The sequence below is a fragment of the Orbicella faveolata genome, unplaced genomic scaffold, assembly GCF_042242905.1.
Source record: "Orbicella faveolata isolate gen_17 unplaced genomic scaffold, um_ofav_v1 contig_1, whole genome shotgun sequence".
In the NCBI taxonomy this organism is placed as follows: Eukaryota; Metazoa; Cnidaria; class Anthozoa; order Scleractinia; family Merulinidae; genus Orbicella; species Orbicella faveolata.
Window position 1 is genome coordinate 27970347 of NW_028301536.1, and position 22154 is coordinate 27992500.

A 22154-nucleotide genomic window follows, 5' to 3' on the forward strand; every position below is an offset into this window, starting at 1 on the left:
AAGGGAAGAAAGACAGAACTAGATCGTTTTCGATTCCACCGTACAAAGCGAGGCACGAAACTTTCATCGATGTCAGCCTGATTCTCAACGACACTGAAGTGAGTTCGAAATTTCCGCATTCCGTTGATGATATACACAACTGAATGCCAAGGCAGCGACAAGATAAAAGTCAGAGAAAATCAATTAGGCTGCTTAAAGTAAGATCGAAATAGCTTTTGAATGGGGAAGACATTGTCCAACTTTTTGAATTGCTTTCTTTGAAAACCTGGAAACCCAGTAGAACTTATATAGAACCGACAACGTGCACAAAATATAATAGTAGTCCTGGAATGCGGCAGAACTTTGTAAACATAACCCTTAAACACTGTAGGGGTTATCACAATCTGTGTTGAATGATACTGTAAAACCAAGGCAGATGACAAATATATTAATTATCATGTTTTTAATACCAGCCTTAATAAAATATACATTAAAAGTTTTACTTACAAGTTTTTATATACTCTGAACAATACAGAAACTTTTAAGTAATAACATTAGGCTAGTCGACGTTGAAATGTAGCTGGCAACTGTTTCCAGAGTTTTTCAGCCCTTCTGCTTCAACGGATCAAATGTTTTACTATCACAAAGTTCAAAAAAGGTTCAGGAAGTGGCCCTGAAATTTAGCTCACATTGTGTTCAACCTGGTAAAGAGTTGTAATTTAGCACGCTAACTGCAATGCAATGGCGCGTGGGAGGGGGGGGGGGTGGGGCTTTGGGGCTAAGGGGGTGGTGTCAGTGGACTTGCTTTTCAGTCATGAGGACTTAAAACTTGAAAAAATAACCATAACTTGTATACAAATGCAAGAAGACACAATTCTTTGATATTATCATTGTGCCTTCAACTGACAAAGAGTGGTGCGATTGATTAACAAGGAAAACTGTTTAACACTCACTGAAAATGAACATTTACTGAGTCCGCAGTAGTTGATAATTCACTGAAGAGAAAGTTACCATTACAAAAAGGACAAATTCTGCAATAATTCATTGCAGTGCTTGTATTCAACACTGAACTCGATAAATAAAATGCGCAAAGAACTGAAATCCCCAAAAGCTCTACCAACAATTGTTGGTTAACTATATTTCACCCATTTACGGAGAAGATAAAACCTCTCATTCAAAAAGAAACTAATGCTAAGTCGTTACGTTTTAAGCATCATATCACAGCACCTTTATCAGATATCAAAATGCTTGTCATTAGATTTTTACTTCATTAGACTACACAGGAATATTTCTTTCTATCCAGGTTTATTTTGGCTTGACGTTTCCTTCAATTGCACCGCCAGAAATCCTCTTGGACAAGTAACGGCATCGTCTCACAACTTTCAAATAAACAAATATATAAATTATATTTAAAAATAAAGTAAAGGTCGTAAAGAGGTAGGGAGCTTAAACAAACCACGACGACGACGGCAACGAGAACGTCACCAAACAAAAGATTTAATTTACTATTTTCCAATTAATTGCCCATAATTCACTCTGTTTGCTCCCTAAACTTTGCATAAACTATTGTTGTGAAATACTCTTGGGAGGTCTGCATATTCCCAAGAGCATTTCATAACAATAGTTTATGCAAAATTTGGGGGGCAAATGGAAAACAGAGAATGAGCAAAACAACAGCTGCGCACGTGCGTTTTTAATCTTTGTACATTTCTTAGCCGTCCTCTGCAAAACAAGAACGTGAAATGACCAAGTTCTGCGTCGTCTGAGGAACGCGAACGACGACGGCTAATTTTTCGTATTTCCATTTGAAATTGGACGCTGTCATTGCATATTTAGCCTGAGCAGGTTTTTAGAGCCATTGGCGAACTGAACAGATCTAGGCAATTGCGAATTTCGCTGGTAACTATAAATTCAGTTTTCACTTTTGCGTCGTCCTCGGCGTCGCCGTCGTCGTTGCTGAAGCTCCCTTATGTAAGGGCCGGTACGGTAACTCTAAGCAAACATACATTTCTGCCAGATCGAGGACTCAATTCCGACCTGCTTCAATCTGAGTTGTGTCTCCGATTGGATTAAGACTTTTTTCGGGTAGATTCTCAGTCGTCTCTCAAAAGGGAGAAAAAACAGCCCACTGAGACTTTTGTTTCAGACAAGAAAATGGAATTTTTTTTTTTTTAGGTGAACATATCTTTAGTTCTAAAGCCTATTAGGAACCTTAGTAACCGGGTGTGTATTTTGGTTAGCCATAAGAAACCGGGGTTGCCATAACCCAAATATCTGCTAAATCTTACTTCTACTGAGTCATCTTGGTCAATCAATACAAGAAGCGATACTTAGACGGTTTCTTGTGCCCTACAGCAATAAAAAATTGTGTTGTTCTCCTGACAGCCGTTAATCCTTGTACCTAGACTAGTAAAAGACGTGCCACCCCCGTCCCCCGGGGGAGACTCCCATACGAAAAGGTCGGAAATGCTCGTCGTTAAATCAAGGATGTGAAGGATGGGAGTCCACCCCGGGCTTGCCACCAGTGCGTCGCACTTGAAAAAAGGTTAGGGTGCAAATTGTGTCTTATTGAGTTCACGGTTCTGCTCAGCGTAGTTAAACAGAGTTTGATAGATCAAAGAAACAATTGAGAATATCCAAGATTTCAGTGGTCTTATTCGAGACTAGAATTAATGTCATCAGCAGTCAACTCACCAAAACGACTTCAGGTGCCCTTTTGTCTTGAATGCCATTGTCTCGTAAAATTTGATCCATCATTTTCTGGTCTGGCTTCAGCAGTGTGTAAAAACGCTGGGAACAACAAAAGTTTTAAAACGAACTCACTCAGGATATATTTTGTGAAACAAATATGGTCCACACCGAGTTAAAAAAGAGATTGTAAAACTTACATCTAAAGGACTGAATAAATGCAGAGGTAAATCATCCAACATTCACTTCATGAAAACAAATTACAGACGAAAATATAAATAAGACGAAGACGATACAAGATGAAGTAGAAGTCAGAAACAGAAGCACTTACTTCACTGAGAGTTCCAGGTGTTTTCCACATTTGGTGAATTGCAAATCCTGGAATAAGCAATATGGAAGCTAGGGCCATCATCCAGCCCAGCAGCTCGGCCCATCCGGGGTACGGTTGTTTGTTATACGACACACCGTTCCACTGAATTATATTTGCCATGAAAATTGCCTGAAGAGAAGTATAGAGAGAAATTAAAGGGAACTGAAACATGTGAGTTAACAAATCGGTTGTAATTACTGAAGTTTGACTTTGCATCTTTGGCGACGTTCTCTTTTTTTTACGTCCTTCCAACTGAGCAATAAAGAGACATGTCTGGAGACATGCCTGAAGTAAGTAAGTTAAGTCTGCATACGAGCCAGGTAGCTCAATGTGGAGACGAACGTACTAATCATGAGGCCACCACGCGTTACGAGGGTGCAGTGATAACGTATATATTGGGTAATTTTTACATTTTTCTGTTTTTTGCGTTCTCCCTCATTTTTTTCAATAAAGCTGCAAAAGTCCCAATTATTAATTTCCGCCTCTCTTACTCTTTAGAATCTTCTAAACAACTTACGATCGTGCAAACGGGCGAGATGTATTTCCAACAAATTCTGAACCACAGGTACGGCCTCTGGCCAGTCATGGCTTCCACGTCATCGCTAAATCTGTCAACACCTTATTAGAGATTAAAAGCTATTATAGTCCCGGTTTCACGTTACATACAACAAACTCTACATATCCTGTTTTATGTTTTCTACAGACCCAGTTCCTAAAGACATCCTGCGCTGTAAACACTCATTTTACGTACGACGATTAACTCTTCTTCCTGGATAGCGCATCTTGGTTTTTATTTACCCTAGTTACAATCCTCTTTATAAAGCGCATAAAAAAATATTTCGATATTCAAGTTTTGAGTAATGACTCACCATAAATCCAACCGATTGTAATAATCTCCATCAGAGATACAATCAGCAGAGATAATCCCGCAGTCTGGTAATCCATCAAGTTAAAGAAATACATTCCACCCTAGATAAACGTAATTAAAATAATCGTTAACAGTTCCTCTACGCTGAGTCCCTGAAACTGCTGACAATAAATTTTGCTTAGACAGTTATCACTGTTCTGTTACGAGGAAACCGTTAATTGTTGGAAATTTTGTCGGAGCTAATATCTTCGATCAGACAATTTGTTTTCTTTATTAGAGCAGAAATTAGGTCATTTGACTGAGCTTGTTGGATTTTGGACAGGAATTACCAACTTACTCCGATGCAAACTAAGTGCCTCAAAGAAACCTTAACTGGTTGAATAACTTAGTTCCACTACTCGGACTGTTGGCACTTAACTTCCGTTTCTGTTAATAGTAGCCAAAAGGCCACTTCTCCTGGTTGAAATGCTAGTCTAACTTTGTCAGGTTGCCCCAACAATTTGACGGTACCAATTGATACATTTGGGCCGAGCCTGAGACGCACTGTGAGAGAAATGTCCACATACGGTTCAAGGCTATATCTAACTACAACAGAAACGCCGGAACGTGTGTTGCAGGTCTTTACAAAATTTCGCTGCAAAAGCCAAAAGTGTACAGAACAATTAATGGATTCGGTTTTATCTTCGTAGCGAAGTTATCAAGATCTCCGGCCGTGTCTATCGAAGCCTTAGCCATGATAATCTCGGCTCCTATAACACAGTATATGTTTAAATAGGAATGAATCCAGAATAGATATATATATTTTAAAAATGGCAATTCTTACTTGCGTAACACAAGGAAGCCCAAGAAGCAGCATGCTGGCGCACAGGATTAGGACGAAGATTGGTTTCCGGTAACCTTTCTTTAGCCATGGATACTCATCTGTGAGGCCAGTGATAACTGCTTCAATAGTAGCAAACTGAAATGCAAAGACAAAGTGTCCATGAAGTGAATACAACCAAATGCTGTCAGCTCGGTTATGAACGCATGATTGTCGCCAAAAAAGCTCTTCTCTAGCTTTAGTCTAAAGAAAATCCGTTAAGAAAATGTTAAAAAAAAAAATGCTTAAATACACATTTAGTTACAGATGGAGTTATAAATCCAAAAGGCATTGAACCTGAACAAACTCAGTCAAGTAGAAACTTAAGGATTGAGTTCAATTCTGGGTTCTACAGGAAAAATATGACAATGGAAAAAGAAAAGAAAAAAATATGACATTTCGTGCGATATTTAAATCAAGTCACTTTATCTGAGCAAACATTACGCGAGTTTCATATACCTTCAAGGACAGACGAGTAGTTACGACTACGTTTCAGAGCCAGAGTGAACTGCTACATGGTACTGATAAGCTCGAATTCCCCTAAATCATTAGTCTGGTGGTTAAGCCTATGAAGATTAAAGACCAAAATGCAGTGTAGTGGAGCACTAGCCCCTGAGAAAATTGTACTGTTACGGTACCTGGCTGTCCAATCCTAAGGTGACCAGCATGAAGAAAAACAAGATGGCCCACAGAACAGACAAAGGCATTTGCGATATCGCTTCTGGATAAACAACAAAAGCCAATCCGGGACCTATGAAAGCGTACACAGAAATATGAATCTTAGCACTCTAAGTCCAGGGTCAGAAATGATCAGTCAAGTTACAGTGGAATATTTATCCAGATAAGGAAGGACAAAGTCTTATCTGAATCCCTGATCTCACAGATTGATATCTTATGCAAGATATGATCTCTTGGGGCTCATTAACCTCAGGGTGCCATGGCAAAGAGTGAGTGAACTAATTATCCCGACCCTTTTATTCAATCATGGGGTGTTTCCTTTGGGAACAAGTCGGATCACGGTGCATCGAAGAAAGCAATGAATTCTCTCTAGTAAGTATTCATTGGTTCCCTTTATGCACTAAGCCGAGTGATCCATGCCTTGCAACGCAGGAACGCGATAAAAAGGATAAACTTGATGTGCACAAATTTGTAAGGGTTACAGTAAAGGAAAATAATAAAACTTAGTAAGGATCTAAATTTTTCAGAAAAAATTCCTTTCACCCGAGGTAGCAACGTTGGCCACAGTCGTTCGAAGGACATAAGCCATGAAACCAAGAACACTGAAAATTACGAATCCGGAGAAGAAGCTGGTTCCACAGTTTGCGAACGAGATTATGACCGCATCTCTGCGAGGAGAAGAAAAAAAAGATACAACATAACTTAATCATACAAAAGAGCAACGAGTTTGAAGGGAGGCAAACTCTGAAACTCTGCCAAGAAATAAAGCAGTCATCCTTTCTGTTGGTGTAATTTGGAATGATAGAAACAATATACCGGTATGGACTGAAGTTGAAGCATTTTTTTCTACATGCGAAGAAATATTCATTTCACGTTTTAAATACAGTTTATATTTATATATCTTTCATATACTCTTAAATTACCCCCTCTGAATTCTAGATATTGGTATTTACAACCACCCTGTTCTCAACGTAGCAAGGCTTCATAGCTCGTTTAGTTGAGCAATGTTCCTGCTTTTGCTGTCGGACTGGAGGTAACGGGTTAGTATTCCATTGCAACTCTCAATTCGTCTTTATTTATTACGCCTTGATATTTACATATCTATGTATTAGTTAGGAATTGGAGGAATAAATAAATAAAAAAATAAATAAAATTTATTACGCCATCCACTCTATCGTCGGGATATCAAACTGACATAACGGTATGAGGGCCTTATAGCCCAAAAGGTAGACCTCTCGATATACCGGTATCGGGAAGGTCGTGTGTTCGAATGCCAGATGATTGTTTAGACCAACGATTTGCTATGACCAACCGATGAATTCTCCCGTAGCTTAGCTGGAAGAACAACACACCGGTGTCGAGGAGGCCACTGGTTGCAATCCCACTGTAGCCTTCAACTCTCAAATGTAGTTGCTTGAGAAGCAGCAGTTTCTTGGATCGCTTACACTTTGTCTACTATGCGAAGATAATTTCATTCATGTGACGTTTCAATTGCAGTCCATATAACTCAGAATTGACCTATTGTCACTCACCACTCAACGTCTCAAGGCTCAGACTGCAGAGGTCATGGGTTTGAATCCCGTCCAAGGCTTGTAGCTTTTTCAGCTAAAACAAGCTATTGCATGTATATCATTTGGCTTGTGATCTTATACTGATAGGGTGGACAATAATGAAGACTTGAGAACTAAACGTCCTTGCATTGCTATGAAAATGTTTACTGCCAAAAGAAAAATGATCAATCTGGTTCTTTAACCTGTGGCAGTTATTTTCGAATTTGTTGTAGCTTCCAAATGTGATGAGAGTTCCAAAACCAATTCCAAGTGACCAGTAAATTTGAGTGGCAGCATAAATCCACACCTACGATACGAAATCAGAAAATAGCGTGAAACACTGTTTGCTAATAAAGGAACTTTGATTATACACGGTTTGTGCTTATTAACGATAGAAAGACGTTGGAACGTGGATTGATCAAAACAAAAACTAAATGAACACAAAATATCTGGGATTTACCAGTTAGGAGGTTAGCCATGTCACCATTTAAGTCGCCATTTTACATTTTCGGCGCCTCTATAGAGAGTTTTCCTAGAGTATTTGTCCAATCTGCTTCCAGATGAAAGAACAGAGGCAGATGAATAGAAGAAACCCCACTTGAATGAGATTGAAGATCGACCTTGTTTAAAAAGGCATACAATGGTTTTTCTGGTTTACATACCTGTGGATCTGCAAGTCGTGAGAAATCCGGCTTTAAATAAAACAGTATTCCATCACCAGCTCCAGTTAGAGTGAGCCCCCGGATGAGAAGTATGAAGAGAACAATAAATGGAAAAGTAGCTGTGAAGTACACCACCTGAGGAAAAAACGGCGCCAAAATAACTCAGCTAGACATGTACATGATTCTAGTTTCAGTTAAATAAAAGTGTGACAATAGAAATACAATATTATGCATCTATCGACACTGTGTTTGAGGAATAACTAAATTTTTGAAATAACTTAAATGAGACTTTTTCCAAATGGGTAAACTTCCTGGCCTTTATTTTGGAAACAATTGTGATTTAAATTCGTAGTCAATACGTATATGTCATTGAAAGATGCACGAAACCTAAACCAGACTGAACGGTATAAATAAGACATTTGAGACATTTGGTAGATCAATTGCTGGATTTTACACCTTCTAACTTGTAAACCATGAATGGTGCAAATACTTCGATGGAAAACTAAACATACTTTCCATTCTGATTTTACTTGTTTGACTGCAGTGCAGAGGTTCGGCAAAAACTACTGTAATTATTGAAAGGTATTTATTGACCGGATGACAGTTGCGAAAAGAAAGCTACGTGCAATACCCTCTCCTCTATTTAAATCTTTAGCCGCAGTTCAAATATATAATCTTTCACACATTCACTTGCTTATCTTCATCATCTACGGGTATATTACGAACTCACAACGTAACGAGCTCCCAGTTGGCTCGATAGCTCGGTTGGTAGAGCGCTGCACCGATATCGCAGAAGTCATGGGTTCAAGTCTTGTTTAAGCCTGAATTTTTTCCAGACTTTGGGTTCGTACGGTTTAAGTTAAGTTGCGTACAGAACTGCGATAACTCTCATGACTTTACATGTAAGAGTATCATTCTTTTACCTTTCCGGAAGACTTGATTCCTTTGAACAGGCAGAAATACACCACAACCCAGGATAAAACTGTTGTTCCAACCAGTTCCCATCTCATATCTCCAAACTCTCCAATAGCTCCCGTAATTTGCAATACGTTGTCACTTAAAATGATTAATTGAAGGACAAGTTTTAGCTTCCAACGGTATGATTATGCATAGGGCCTGCCTTCATATTTCGGTTGTTACTCAATTTACAAGATGAATTCAGGCTTGTGGAACATAGTGGGTGTGGATATCTTAGTCGCTATTACAAAAGGGTACTGCTGTTAGTAAAGATCGCTCGAAAAGAAGAAAAACGACCAAACAAACAAACAAACAAACAAACAAACAAACAAACAAACAAACGACAAATAAATAAATTAAAAGAAAAAAACAACAAAAAACAAATAGTGACAAAAAAGAAGTAATGTGTCATTGTCAATCAGCCGTTAGGTAGAAAGTAGTCTCCTTTCTCGCTAGCAGCACGATTTACGATATCTTAAGTAGTGCAGACATCCAATCAGTTTTTCATTTGGCCGTTAGTCTCACAGCTGTACTTTTACGTTCCCTGCTATACTTGAGTAAATTACATTAAGATAACAAAGCGTCAAGCTTAATTTTCATTGATGCAACAATAAGTGAATACAGAGAGAAGCTAATTTTGTTGTTTACTCACTTCCAAAACTCAGCACTTGGAGAGGTGTACTTAGCTGTGCAATTTATGGGCAAATTATACGCAGTGCAGTTAAAGACATCGTCCTCTGTTCTTTCTGCCCTAAATGAAATAAAATAGCAATCCGTTAAGAACCTGTTGTTACAGTTGAGCTTGCTGTAATGTATCTTTTGTTAAGAAGGCATGCAAATGAGACGAAAAGGTCAACACATTTCAGAATGACTTTGTTCGTTCGCATGTCAGACTCTTGAGAACTGTAATAACATCTATGCATGTCCGTCAAATAATACACTCGTGATATTGACTTTCAACAATGGCATGGAAATGTCGAACCGTTTTAAAAGTTTTATTTCTTGTCAAACATCCATGTTGCCACCTAATTCAGACCATGTCATGATTCATTTGGGAGGTTACAAGTGTACAATTTGTTACACGCAACTGATTGCATGGGAGTATTTACAAACATAACAATTGTAACGTCACAAATAAATTATCACATGATCTGAATTAGGTGGCAACGAGGATGTAAACACGTTAGCTGAATCTGTCTATTGATGATTGCAAAAACTCCCTTGAACTGTTGAAAGAACGGATACAAAGGAGGCAACTAGAGATTTTTGATAAACTTTTCACGCCGACGGTCAAATATCGTGCTAGTTAATGGGCTATAAGTAGAAGGTTCTGCAGTAAACTTGAGATGGGCACCCTGTTAACCAAAAGTTCCCTCTTCTTTTACAGCCAAACAAGGGAGTGTCACCTCTCCACAGCTTCCGGGGACACTTACAGGCAGAACATCGAGTTCCAGGGATGGTCACAGGTTTTCCACGGCACTTCAGATCGAAATGATTCAAACAAGAAGTAAAATGTCCAGGACAAGATTATGATGTAGTAGATACAGCAGAGATATGACATGAGACACGTGGCGTATCCAACACCTAGAAATTAAACAACAGCAACGCTAAAATGCTTATATCCTAGCTTATTAATCATATTTAAAGAGCAGCCTTCAACTGAGTGTGGTAGAACCAAAGTAATCACTCTGACCAATCACAAGAAACGCAGACAATCCGGTGAACCAATCAGTATTCCAAGTAATTACAGACAGCTGACGCAAAGCGCGGGAAAACTTGTGCGAACGAGTCTCGACTGGTTTTGGTATGACTTCAGATTTGATGAGAAAGTAGCGAGAGTTATTTAAGGCAATACCAATTATACCAAATGAAAACTGCTCTAATCACATTATAGGGGTATCGATATCGACCAGGTAGTGTGTCTCGCATGGGGTTAAGACTCCTTTATAGACCATCCTCATGGCTAAATGTCCCTTAATTTGTTTTGGCTTTTTCCTTTTTCTTAACTCATCATTTGTGAATATTTTTTTGTATCATCATCTGAAAATGATGCCATTTAACTATAATAATAATAACAACAACAGCAACAACAACAACAAAATAAATAGTTACTTCCTTTCAGAAATGTTTGGCATAACTCTTTTCATACTTCTTGGAGAAACTCAAGGCAAGCCTAAGAAGTAAAATCGTGGTATATTGCAGCGTTTTTAGTGATCCCTTTCACTTAATTGCATGATTTCTGGCCCACTCTGGCGTTTAAGGTGGTATCACAGTTACCTTTCATCAGCGGACAAATTGATTTCTATACTCCAATGACTCCGGAACTAAACCATTGACCAATAGCAAGTTCCAGGAAGAATAATGGGACACCATTCAAGAACAACATCAGGAAATACGGGATAAGAAACGATGCTGTCAGGGAAAACACCAAAAAATATGTAACCATTCACAGGCCTTTTATTTTCTCTAAGAGTGTTTTACTGTATTTCAATTTGAAGTCATAAGACGTACAATTTGCAAGACTAACGTGGTTACTACAAAATGATAAACAATCGGTGATCACGTACCAAACACGCTTCATTCTATACAAGTTTTTGAGCTTTATAACACAATTATCGTCTGTCAAAGAAAATATGTCGTCGGTGAGATTTACACTTGCAGCTAAATGCAGAGAATTGCACCCTATTAAAAGACTTTAGTCAGCCTCAGCCATTTTCGATGCCATCGAAATTACTGATATCGCATGGTGAAGCAAAATCTTATTGCTCTACCGTAAGTTGTGTTTCTGAAAATATATTTAATTATCCTTACTAGTTTCAAACAAATAAATAAAATAAATAAAGGTTTGTAAGCTTTACATTGGGCGTGGCTCTTCTATGCTAAGACCTATATACAGTCGTTTCTCCAATCAGCATCTATGCCCGCTGCACTGAAAGAAGCAATGATCAAACCGAAGCTGCAGAAGGACAACCTGGACTCTGAGGATTATTCAAACTTTAGACCTATCTCAAATCTGAAGGTTGTATCTAAGATAATTGAAAAGGCAGTATCTTGTCAATTGAGCGACTATCTACGCGATAATGATCTAGAGGAATCTTTTCAGTCAGCATATAAACGCTTTCACAGCACGGAGACTGCTCTCCTGAGGGTGCAAAATGACATTCTCTGTGAGATAGATAATCAGAAATGCGTTATCCTGCTACTGTTGGACATGTCTGCGGCGTTTGATACCGTCGACCATAAACTGCTACTAGAAAGAATGGAAAAACGCTACGGCGTGAAAGGAAATGCGCTAAAATGGTTTCGATCCTATCTTCAAGACCGAAAGCAGTTTGTGATGATTGACGGAACCAGGTCAGAGATGAAAGAACTTCGCTACGGTGTTCCCCAGGGATCCGTTTTAGGGCCAATCCTGTATTTGTTATACACATCGCCCATCGGGGACATCATCAAACGGCACGGACTTAACTACCATCTATACGCTGATGACACCCAGCTCTACCTCTCATTTAAGCCCAACTACGCCGAACAACCTGGTTCTATAGCTAAAATAGAAGCATGTGTTTCTGAGATCGACTCGTGGATGGTGTGCAATAAGCTGAAACTAAACAGAGGAAAGACGGAGCTTTTGATCTTGAGCGCACGACATCGTCCACCCCCATTAATAGACCACGTCGATGTGTCTGGTGAACAGATCGAGCCATCTACTTCTGCAAAGAACATTGGAGTCATCTTTGATGAGTACATGTCACTGGAAAAGCATGTTACCAGTACCTGCAAGGCCTGTTTCTTCCATCTTAGAAACATTAGGAGGATAAGAGTCTGTCTATCTCTAGCAGACACTGAAAAGTTAGTACATGCATTCATCACTTCCAAACTAGATAACGCCAACTCGCTTCTATATGGACTACCAAAATTTTTGATAGATCGTCTACAAAATGTCCAGAATGCTGCGGCTCGCGTTGTTACCAGAACAAGGAAATACGATCATATCAAGCCGGTTTTAAAGCAGCTACACTGGCTTCCAATAAGCCAGCGCATCAATTATAAGATTTTACTTTTAACCTATAAAGCGCTCAACGGCCAGGCCCCTAATTACATTACTGAACTGCTAGAGCCTTATGTACCAAGCAGAAATCTTCGATCCTCCTCCAAAAACCTCTTGAAAGTACCACCTGTCAAGTTAATAGGCTATGGTCATAGGTGTTTCTCTTTTGTAGCACCTAGCCTATGGAACTCTCTTCCGAACAATATAAGAGGGAGCGGCTCGCTATCAGATTTTAAGACTTGTATAAAGACATATCTTTTTAACAAATTTTATAACTAGACTTTTGGTTAGTTAGTTAATTAGTAGATTAGATAGTTTAGCTAGTTAGTTAGTCAGTCACTTAGTTAAGTTAGTCAGTTTTTATTTAAAGGTTTTAATGATTCCTAGTTTTACTTTCATTTTTACAGCTTAGCTATTTTATTTGTTAGTAATTTTTTATCACTGATGTAAATTTTTAATGTAAATTTTATTTTTAATAACATTTTTTACTGTAAAGCGCCATGAGCCCTGGATATGGCGCTATACAAATCTATTATTATTATTATTATTATTATTATTATTATTATTATTATTATTATTATATTTCGACATGCTCCGAATAAAATATGATTGTCAAACTCTCGCACGTAAACAAAAACAAAAGTGTGCTGACAAGGCCCCTTTAAAGAGCTACCCATTCTTAAGTCAGCGCTAACTTAGGCTAATTGAACCACTACACATGTCCGGCTAACTGGAGTGCTGTTCGGGCTAACACCAAAGTGGTTTTTACGCCAACCGGAGCGCTGTTTAGGCTAACCAAAGTATAAGTGGTATTATTCAGGCTAACTGGAGTACATTTTAGTGTAGTGCAATTCTTGTATTTAACTGCAAATAGATTTACAGTGTGTAAACTCTTGCACTGCCGTACAGTGTGTAAACGTTTTGCACAGCCGTTGGCAATGAAATGAAGTTCGGGATTCATCGTACTCAGAAGTTTAAAAATCTTGTGACAGAAAGATCTCGTTAGATAGGATTTTTTTTTTTCTGAAACACCTCTCTTCCTACCGGATACAATTTCTCTGGTATTCTTTTGCCGCGACCTCTATTCCAAGTGTATCTTTGGTTGCACATGTTTGATACCGGATTTGGCGAGCTTGAAACATACAAGGTACTTCTGCGCATTGCTGGTATGTAATCTAGTTCAAGACAACTCTTACCTCCACCATTTTTGTAAGCCAGGTAGGGAAACCTCCAGATGTTTCCAAATCCGATGCAGTAACCCAGCGAAGAGAGAATAAAGTCTGCTTTGCGACCCCATTTTTCCCGCTCTTCGACTGTAACAGACTCTGTTTTCTCCTCCGACTCCTCAGATAGCAGTTTTCCAGAGGGAGCGGTACCGTTTCTTTCGGTAGACATTTTCGTTACAGAGTATCCTTTCCGTTTTTCCCTTGTCAACTGTAGATTACAGCTGTTTGTTTTACTGCCTGTTTGGAAAGTTATCAAATACATGATAGCATATAATTATATGTTACTAAGAAAACAATTAATAAAGTGAAAGCTGCAAGACAAGCTAATACACATTCCAACAAAATACTAAAGGCTTGTCCTGGGCTCCAAGCAGAGATCGCAAACAGCGCGGGAAAACAATTTTCATCGGCCTGGAAATTTGCCTAGGAGATTGTGCAAATCGTGACACTTTCACGTGATCAAACTCAAGTATGTCATGCACCCTTCCCTGCTCACCGTGTTCTGTCTCTGTGCCAAAAGGCTCGTGGAAATAACATCAAGATGAAAGCACTCGAGAGTGACGACTGTTGGGCTTTAGATGCCTCTTTGGCTACCGAAGGCATTTGATCGAAATCAAGAATCATGCAATGACTTAATCAGGTTAGTATATACCACACAAGTGAATAGTGCTTTTTGCGCATTCCGATTGGCTAGCTCGGAGGTGCATAGAACAGCAAATGCACATCTTATAACTATGAAAATCTCGCCGCCTGAATAGCGGTAAGCGATTTCTTATTGTAAAAGTTCCCGTCACGCTTTTTTTTGCGGATAAGTAAAACTTCTAAAGGCACTTGTTCAATTGTCCGGGTGACATTTCTTCAATTGGTGTTTCAAATTCGTCTCGCTGTTGCCGCCATGCTGCAAAACAGTAAATGTTTCATTTCTTATACTTTTTTGTAGTGCTCGACAGTTAAACGAGGCATTGTACCTTTTTATGCCTTATTTGAGTTTGGAAGATGAAACAACTTACCATTAAATACGGTCAAACCTACCTTTGTTGCCATTTTTGTATTTTTCGAACACTCGCCTCGTCTATCGATAAAGTTTGCTCCTCGGTAACCGAAGCGAAACGGGAAGCCATTTCGGTTTTCTTTGTTTGCTCAGGGGTGAATAGTACTTGCTATTGTAAGAAATAAAGCAAATTTTCAATCGGCTGATTACTGAACTGGTGTGGTATATACTAAAACAATTATTCACCTTACTGTCGGTGAAGGTTGTGAATATTTCCCTGGCCGCTTCGCAGCTCGGTAAATATTTACCACTATTCGCATCCTTTTTTTAATTGTTATTATTTTACAATGACACATGATAGATACATGTAGTTTTTTTTTTCCCTATATGTACAAGCTTACAGTTAAATAATAGATATGAAAATTAAATATAAATCAACCATAAGCATCAGCAGCATATAAAATTAAAGTAAAAAGCCCACGTGCGATAAAATTTTGGAAGTGCTTTTTTTGCAGTCGCGATCTCTTTAAGAATTTCAAGTTTTCCGGGAATGAACGATAGAAAGTTTTGAAAACCTAAAACATCTCCACGAAGGCTTGTGCAGAAAATGCAATATTTGGCTATCAGTAAACAATAATTGAGGACTTGCCAATGCTTTGTCCTATCATGTCAGCCGTAGAGTATATGGCTTACGGATAACGTTATTGTTTCATTTGTGTTTTGGTACCACCAGTCCTGTTGCTGGTATTTATTGTTTTTATTATTCTTTTAAAAATAACTGTTGTGGTAATTCTAAGTATTTTTGTAAGTCTAAAATGGTTTGAAAGCTAGATACTTGATACTATAGTGACTTATGTGAATACAAAAGTGAACAAAATTATTAGTACAATGTTGGTTTATTGGAAGAGATTTTGTAGATAGTTTTCAAGTATGTGGAGAGACTTGCAAAGTTTAGGTTTTTATCACTGAAGTGGAATAAATTCGCCTTAAGTCGCCTTAAGCCGCCTTAAATCGCCTAAAGTCGCAATGTTTTTTTCTGCCACTTTCGCTTAAGACGCCTAAACACGCCCTAAATCGCCCAAAGTCGCCTTAATGAAGTTACGGCGACTTAAGGTACCAGAGTAGGCCTGCTTAAGCTGTAACGTAAGGTCCGGGTTGCTGTTAAAATCCCTTAGGTCAAACAAGCTTTTGTCTACGTCAGACAGGTAAAAAGAGGTGGGTTCTTTGTGTCTAAAATATGTTGATTAAAAAAAAAAAAAAAACGAAATTAATATTGCAGTAAAAATGACAGGGATTCACACTAGGGCGCCTTTTTCTGAAAGGAAAGTCTTTTTGAATATCTATTCGCTGAATACAACGTTTATGTCCGCCAACTAATTCGTACAATGGCTATGATTTTTCAAGTAGCTCGTCCATAATCATGAGTAATTTGCCCTTGGCATGAGACAGAAAAGATGATACACGCAGATACACGATTGTTGTTTATCATCTACCGCACGCTCTCTTGAATTGATTGCGGTAGTGATTGATAGAAAGAATAGGGCATCCTGAATCGTCGAGATTGGGCTCCAGTTTGAGTTTGCATTAGACCTTGACTTCGACTAACACAAGCTGGTAGATGACAAGATGAGAAATGAATTCTTACTTAACAATTATTCACCGCCATTTTGTTTCTCCCAGTAACCCTTGTGCCGCTAACTGGTTTCCATGCTTCAAAGAGAGGAGACATCTCGAGGGTTTCGATCCCTTCCGCCCCGTGCCATGAAAATTCGAGCTCTCCCGCCATGTTTTCCCACGAACTGCTAAACTGAAAAATGTCCTTTGTTTTTCCTCGAAATGTGTCGTCGGGATAAGTTTTCATTCCGCATTACAAGCAGGTACCAAGGTTTTTTCAAGGAGAGAATTGCTCTTTCATCGTGTGCTATTGTGAATTGTGCTAACACCTACACTAAATTATAATACTTATCGTAAGTTGTAAGAAAGGTTAACGCCTTTTAAATGTTTCTAAAGGCGACTGCGGGATGAGACTCGCCCCGGGGTATTTCGCTTTTCTAAATGGCTACGGGCATCCTTCAAAATGTTGTACATGTAATAACTCTGCTACGTAAAACCACCCGTTGCCGGATTGGGTATCCTAGAGACTCGCTGATGTTTATGTTATTCAAGAAATAACGCAAGCACGTATGAATAAAGCAGCTCTTCAGTTGCCCTCTTCGCGGTTAACTTTGTCATTTGCATTACAATGTAATCCAACGTGGATGCGAGACAATTACGGGCAGATACTACGTACAGAATTGCCCGAAATTGTCTCACTTACATGTTGGAGTATATTGTAATGTAAATGAGAAAAGATGAACACGAAACGGGCTGTTGTTCCGGAGTCGTAACCAGACGAATAATCGTACCGGAGTAATCTGCGCACTCTTCAATTATTTCGACGATAATCGTTTTCAGGATACCTATTGGCAAAAGGCAAGTCGGCCGCCCCAAAACAACCTGGTGCCGTACTGTGGAAAAAGATAGGGCAATGGTGGGCTGGAAGTCCTGGGAGGAAGTGAGAGCTCTGGCTAAGGACAGGGCAAGTGGAAGAGGAGTAGTGTGGCCTTATGCGCAACAGAGCGCGAAGATGATAGGTGAGGTGAACTGATCGTTAACAGAGGATGCGTTGGAAAAGAAGAAATAGATGATCGCAATGCCGAGTTTGTTATTCTACAGTTATAGTAAAATGCAAAACGCAAAAATATTTCAAAAATTACAGACTGCCCAAACTGCAATTTTCAACGGGTGAAATGATGAGAGACGCCAATGATTTTAAAAGATATTATGATAAAAAGAATACAATGGAATAAATTATGGAACTACATGTATATCATTAAACGATTTTTTGCAAAAAATAAATTTACAAATTTTCGCCGAAGGCGAAATTAACATTGAAGAATATTTATCGAGACGAAGCCTTGGTAAGTATTTACCAATTTACACTGAGCATGGAGCAAGTAAAATATACAAAAGGCAGTAAAATATGCAAAAGAAACTCTACAGAAAAGAAACAGGCCACATTCGACATATCATTATTCTAACATGTATACGAAGCTTTCAGGACAAACATCTACACAAGGTGTTGTGGTGTCGTCTTTGTATTCAAGTCTCTTTTGGGAATTGAAGGACAAAAGAAACTTAAAAAAATTTGCAATTTTGTCCTGAAAGCTTCAGAGCTATGTTAGAATATTGATATATCGAACATGGCCTGTTCATGCGGTACCTCGGTTTCATCGTTGAAGAAAGTAAGTTTACTTTACTAGATCTGACACAGTTTCTCATGGCTGGCGATCTCCGATACCTCTCCTTTGACATTTCTTAAATATCTTGAATACCAGTTCTTGAAAGAAAGAAGGTCCAAACACTACTGCAATCATTTGTTAAATTCTCCACGCCTTTAATAGCCCGGACTTGGAGTAATGTCTTTGGAGTGAGTGGAAATTTCATTCCGCAACTGTCTGCCATGTTCACTTGCCAAGATGACAAAACTGGCTTAGCTTAATACTGCTTAGTAACGAAACTTAAAAAGTTATTTTCACCTAGCGCGGTGAATACCGCGTCATAATCCGAGCTTTTCGACCAGTTAGATTGTCCGATTTTCTTGGGTGAGATCGAGCAAAATTTAGGCATAGATGTTGTTGAAATCGTGATTATTAATTTGCCTGGCCGGCAATCGCACGCTTCAGCTCAGTCATCGATAGCAAGGCCTTACATGCAAAGCCGACTTCCCTCCAATAATTGGAATGTTAAGACAAGGCTGACTTTATGGAAAAACATTGAAAAGCAATGATATTAAGACTAAGCTAACCTCATGAATTCACAAGCAATCCCTGCAGTAAATAAAAAAACGATCGCAGAAATGATTGTAGTTTCAAAATTCTGGGATCATAGGCATGGAAATACGCATCCGCGATCGCTAGAGAACGTTTTCGACAACTATCGCAGGATCGCACAAAATCAGTAGTTCCCTGCTCTGTGTTTCGATTTGTTCGCGATCATCTTCGAATGTGTTTGATCATATGAAAACAAAACTGCGTTCTCTTGCGAACAGTACTCGTCCATGAATATTTTCCAATCGCCAGCACAATTCCATGCTCCCTCCCATCACTTAGTTGTCTTCCTCTTACCTTAATTTTACGCAAAGGTGTCCAAAATAGGGAAAGACAGATCTTTGGTCTTTGCGTGATGCAAGCCAGTGCTGAGAGTTACTCAAAGTGAGCTGATAGGATTACTAACAATTCCTGCTACAATTCAGGCTACGCTTGAGTGTGCCTATAAGAGAATGGATTGGGAGCGCATGACTGTGACAGGCTTACTTTAATGCACTTTGGTAATTAATAAATGCTTCGGCGCCGGCTTCGGACGAGAATAACGATCAAGGCCTTTAAACTTAAATCCTAATTTAGCATTAGAGATCTTGAACATGATTTTCAGATTGCGTGCGTAACACTGTTCCACAGACTTCACGCTTCACAGGTCTTCAAAGAGAGCAGTCGATCGCGAAAGGTCCCAAAATAATCATTATTGTAAAGCCTTAGACATATTGTCCAGCAATATTTTTCTTTCAAGTGAATATCGCCAATGAGACAAGCTGAAATAACAGAACGGTAAATAATACTGCAAGGGTTTGCTCGGTAGATTGGCTTCCGTGAATTTGTCGAGTTATCATCATTTTACTACTTTTGGCAGCGAGCTTTGTCAGTGTATTAATATCATTGTGAATCATAAAAATTTACACAGGGGGCTTTCATTGAAAATGTCAGCTAACTAAATTCGCTTCAGTGATTAACTTACCTTTGAAGTTGATAGTTATCCAAGTAACTCGTGTAAAAGAAGTTCTAGGTATCTCTATATTTTAGGGGAGCTCCTGCCCTCCGAAGGCGCGCCAGCGAAACCCCAAAATTTGGTAACAAATTGATCTAAAACATTTTGGTTGTTACGTGACTGTCCGTTTTGAGAACATAGAACACATAGAGTCTAACCTCAACTTTTAAATTCTCTGCGATCGATCTTTACCGAAAACTACCCAAGTTAACTAGTGTAATCCCTTGTCTCGGATAAAACTAGATTTAATAGAGGAATCAACGAGTCGCTAAGGTTTCACTCTTTTCACTAGCGCATAAGCATAAGCATAAGCCGACATACGCAGCCAGTAAGATGTTGATAATTAGCGCCTTTTGTGGTAATTATCATAAAATGTTTTAGCAAGCAATGCGTCTGCGTATATGGGCTTATGCTTATGCGTATGCTTATGCTCTAGTGAAAACCAGCCCTTTTGCCCAAAAATGCACTTAGTAACAAAACTGGTAGATTTGACGAAACCAATCAATCAATCAATCAATCAATCAATCAATCAATCAATCAATCAATCAATCAGTCAGTCAATCAATCAATCAATCAGTCAATCAATCAATCAATCAGTCAGTCAGTCAATTAACGTTATGAACGAGGGTGAGACCCTCTACCAATTTAGGACACCTAAAAGTTAAGATTAAGAACTATTTACAGCTTTAAAAACTAGAATTAAGGATCTATTTACAAGGGTAAATGTGAATCTTTATGTATGGCAAGTTTTCGTCAAATTTGTCAAAGCGAAATCAGCTAGGCGAAATTGGCGATTTTGACGACTTCTCGTCGGCCACAATTGCGCAAATTGTCTCATAAGACACGGTATTAACATGTTGGCGGATTTGACGATTTTGGCGTCTTTTTGCTAACCTGATTATAAAGAATGTAATGTGTGTGTTCCAGTAAAAAAAATCCTTTCGGGAAAAAAGTAAAGCAAAGTAAGTTTCGTAGGTCATGATATCTCGAACCGTTGAGAAGAACAGAGAAATTTCTGTCCCGAACAAAGAAATAAATGTTTTAAAACGGGTTATTTAAAAACAGTAATCTCGAAATTTCTGTCATTAAAAATTGAGCTATTCCTTGAAATGTGTATCACTTTGACCATAAATTCTGGATGGATGCAGGGAGCCCAGGCCCAGTCCCAGGCCTAGGCCCAGGCCCGTGGTCCAGACCTGGACTGGGGAGATGAGAAGAGTTGAATACTCTCACCTTAAAAATTTCCAAAATGATACAACATCTGCCAAAGATTTTGTGCGCTATGGCTGGTCCATCCTGGCCTTTTGATTCACAGTTTTATGTGACTAAATAGAAAATTTCAAAAGAACGGTTATTCTGTGGTTTTTATGTTTCTTTAAAAAACTGCTCTTGATTGTACTTATGAGACCTTTCTTATCCGATGTACAGACCAGAAGACGACGTTATTTTTTCGGCATTTTTTATTTCATTTAGTATAAACACAGTGCCCACCTAACATTGCTCTTTATCGTTTCGCTTCACTAACACATACTTAAAGTGGTTTGAACAAAATTCAGCGTAAGTTTTGGACGGCTCCTACGTCGCCTAATGTTTGGTAAGTACTGTACATTTCAGGGCATACCGTACCACAAGACATCAGTCAATCTACTGAAAAAAGCAAAATATCTCGACTCTACGTTTAAACAGTTTTCGGCATAATTCAGCCATTGCTGTGAGCTACAAGACTCCTTGACATTTAGTATTGAGAAATACATTTTAACATCGCTCGAAACCACTATAAATGAAGCATAAATGAAAGTTTTGCAATTATTCATTTCCGCAATCATTATCGACTGTCATAATGTGTCCGTCGGGTTTAAGAGTGTTAAATTAACGTTCCTTTGCATGTTTCGTGAAAGTAACAGTTCGTATTACTCCCTAGCTTTTCAAAATTGAGAAAAGTCCAAAATGGATAAAACTTGCGTTCGGTAACAACAGGTGTTTTTGGAAAAGGCAAAGAAAAGGCATTTCAGATACATCGATAAAAACTGAGAAAAACTAAACCTCTAAAGGAAAAGCTAGATCCTAAACTGTGGGCTAGAAGACCATGTAGCTTTATCTTGCGATTAATTAAAACCCCATTAAACAACAAATTTCATACCCGTTTCGCTTTAAAAATGGACATTTGAACCCCTCTCAGGTGTGACCTTTTACAGGGACTTAATTAAGCTTTCTGTACAATAATAATAAAAAAACCCGAAAAAATGTCTTACAATCAAAATTTCACACTAGAAAAACGATAAAAATGACTTCGTGTCCAAGTGCAGCTCCAAGACGTAAACGTGTAAACACTTGGTAGAAAAATCACAAAATCTTGCGTTTTGAAAACCTAATATATTACTTCGTGAAATGGACTCGGCTCCAGGTATATCTGAC

At 38.7% G+C, this 22154-nt stretch overlaps 2 protein-coding genes across 2 annotated transcripts in view; both read right to left on the reverse strand.

Moving 5' to 3' along the window:
- Positions 1-427: 427 nt before the first annotated feature.
- LOC110040952 (sodium- and chloride-dependent GABA transporter 1-like) lies at positions 428-19333 on the reverse strand. Its single transcript, XM_020746216.2, has 16 exons — positions 19043-19333; positions 13856-14122; positions 10889-11023; positions 10045-10195; positions 9264-9362; positions 8578-8710; positions 7655-7789; positions 7196-7299; positions 5986-6110; positions 5403-5515; positions 4729-4863; positions 3907-4006; positions 3555-3655; positions 2999-3166; positions 2674-2769; positions 428-1358 (listed from the first exon to the last, which is right to left on the reverse strand). The coding sequence occupies exons 3-16, from the start codon at positions 10893-10895 to the stop codon at positions 1353-1355; spliced, it is 1473 nt and encodes a 490-aa protein (XP_020601875.2). The 5' UTR covers positions 10896-11023; positions 13856-14122; positions 19043-19333; the 3' UTR covers positions 428-1352.
- Positions 19334-21181: 1848 nt separating this feature from the next.
- LOC110040949 (sodium- and chloride-dependent betaine transporter-like) overlaps positions 21182-22154 on the reverse strand; it is a 12654-nt gene continuing 11681 nt past the window's right edge. Inside the window, exon 15 of the mRNA XM_020746211.2 lies at positions 21182-22154. This exon is cut by the window's right edge and continues 969 nt beyond it. The gene's annotated coding sequence lies outside the window, so the exon portion shown is untranslated.

Bases quoted from the DNA above. Each gene is read 5' to 3' on its own strand.
- LOC110040952 (XM_020746216.2), bottom strand. The intron at 3,656-3,906 runs GTGAGTCATTAC...ATCTCTAATAAG, and splicing joins TACAATCGGTTGGATTTATG to GTGTTGACAGATTTAGCGAT. The intron at 3,167-3,554 runs GTAAGTTGTTTA...ACTTCTCTTCAG, and splicing joins TCTCGCCCGTTTGCACGATC to GCAATTTTCATGGCAAATAT.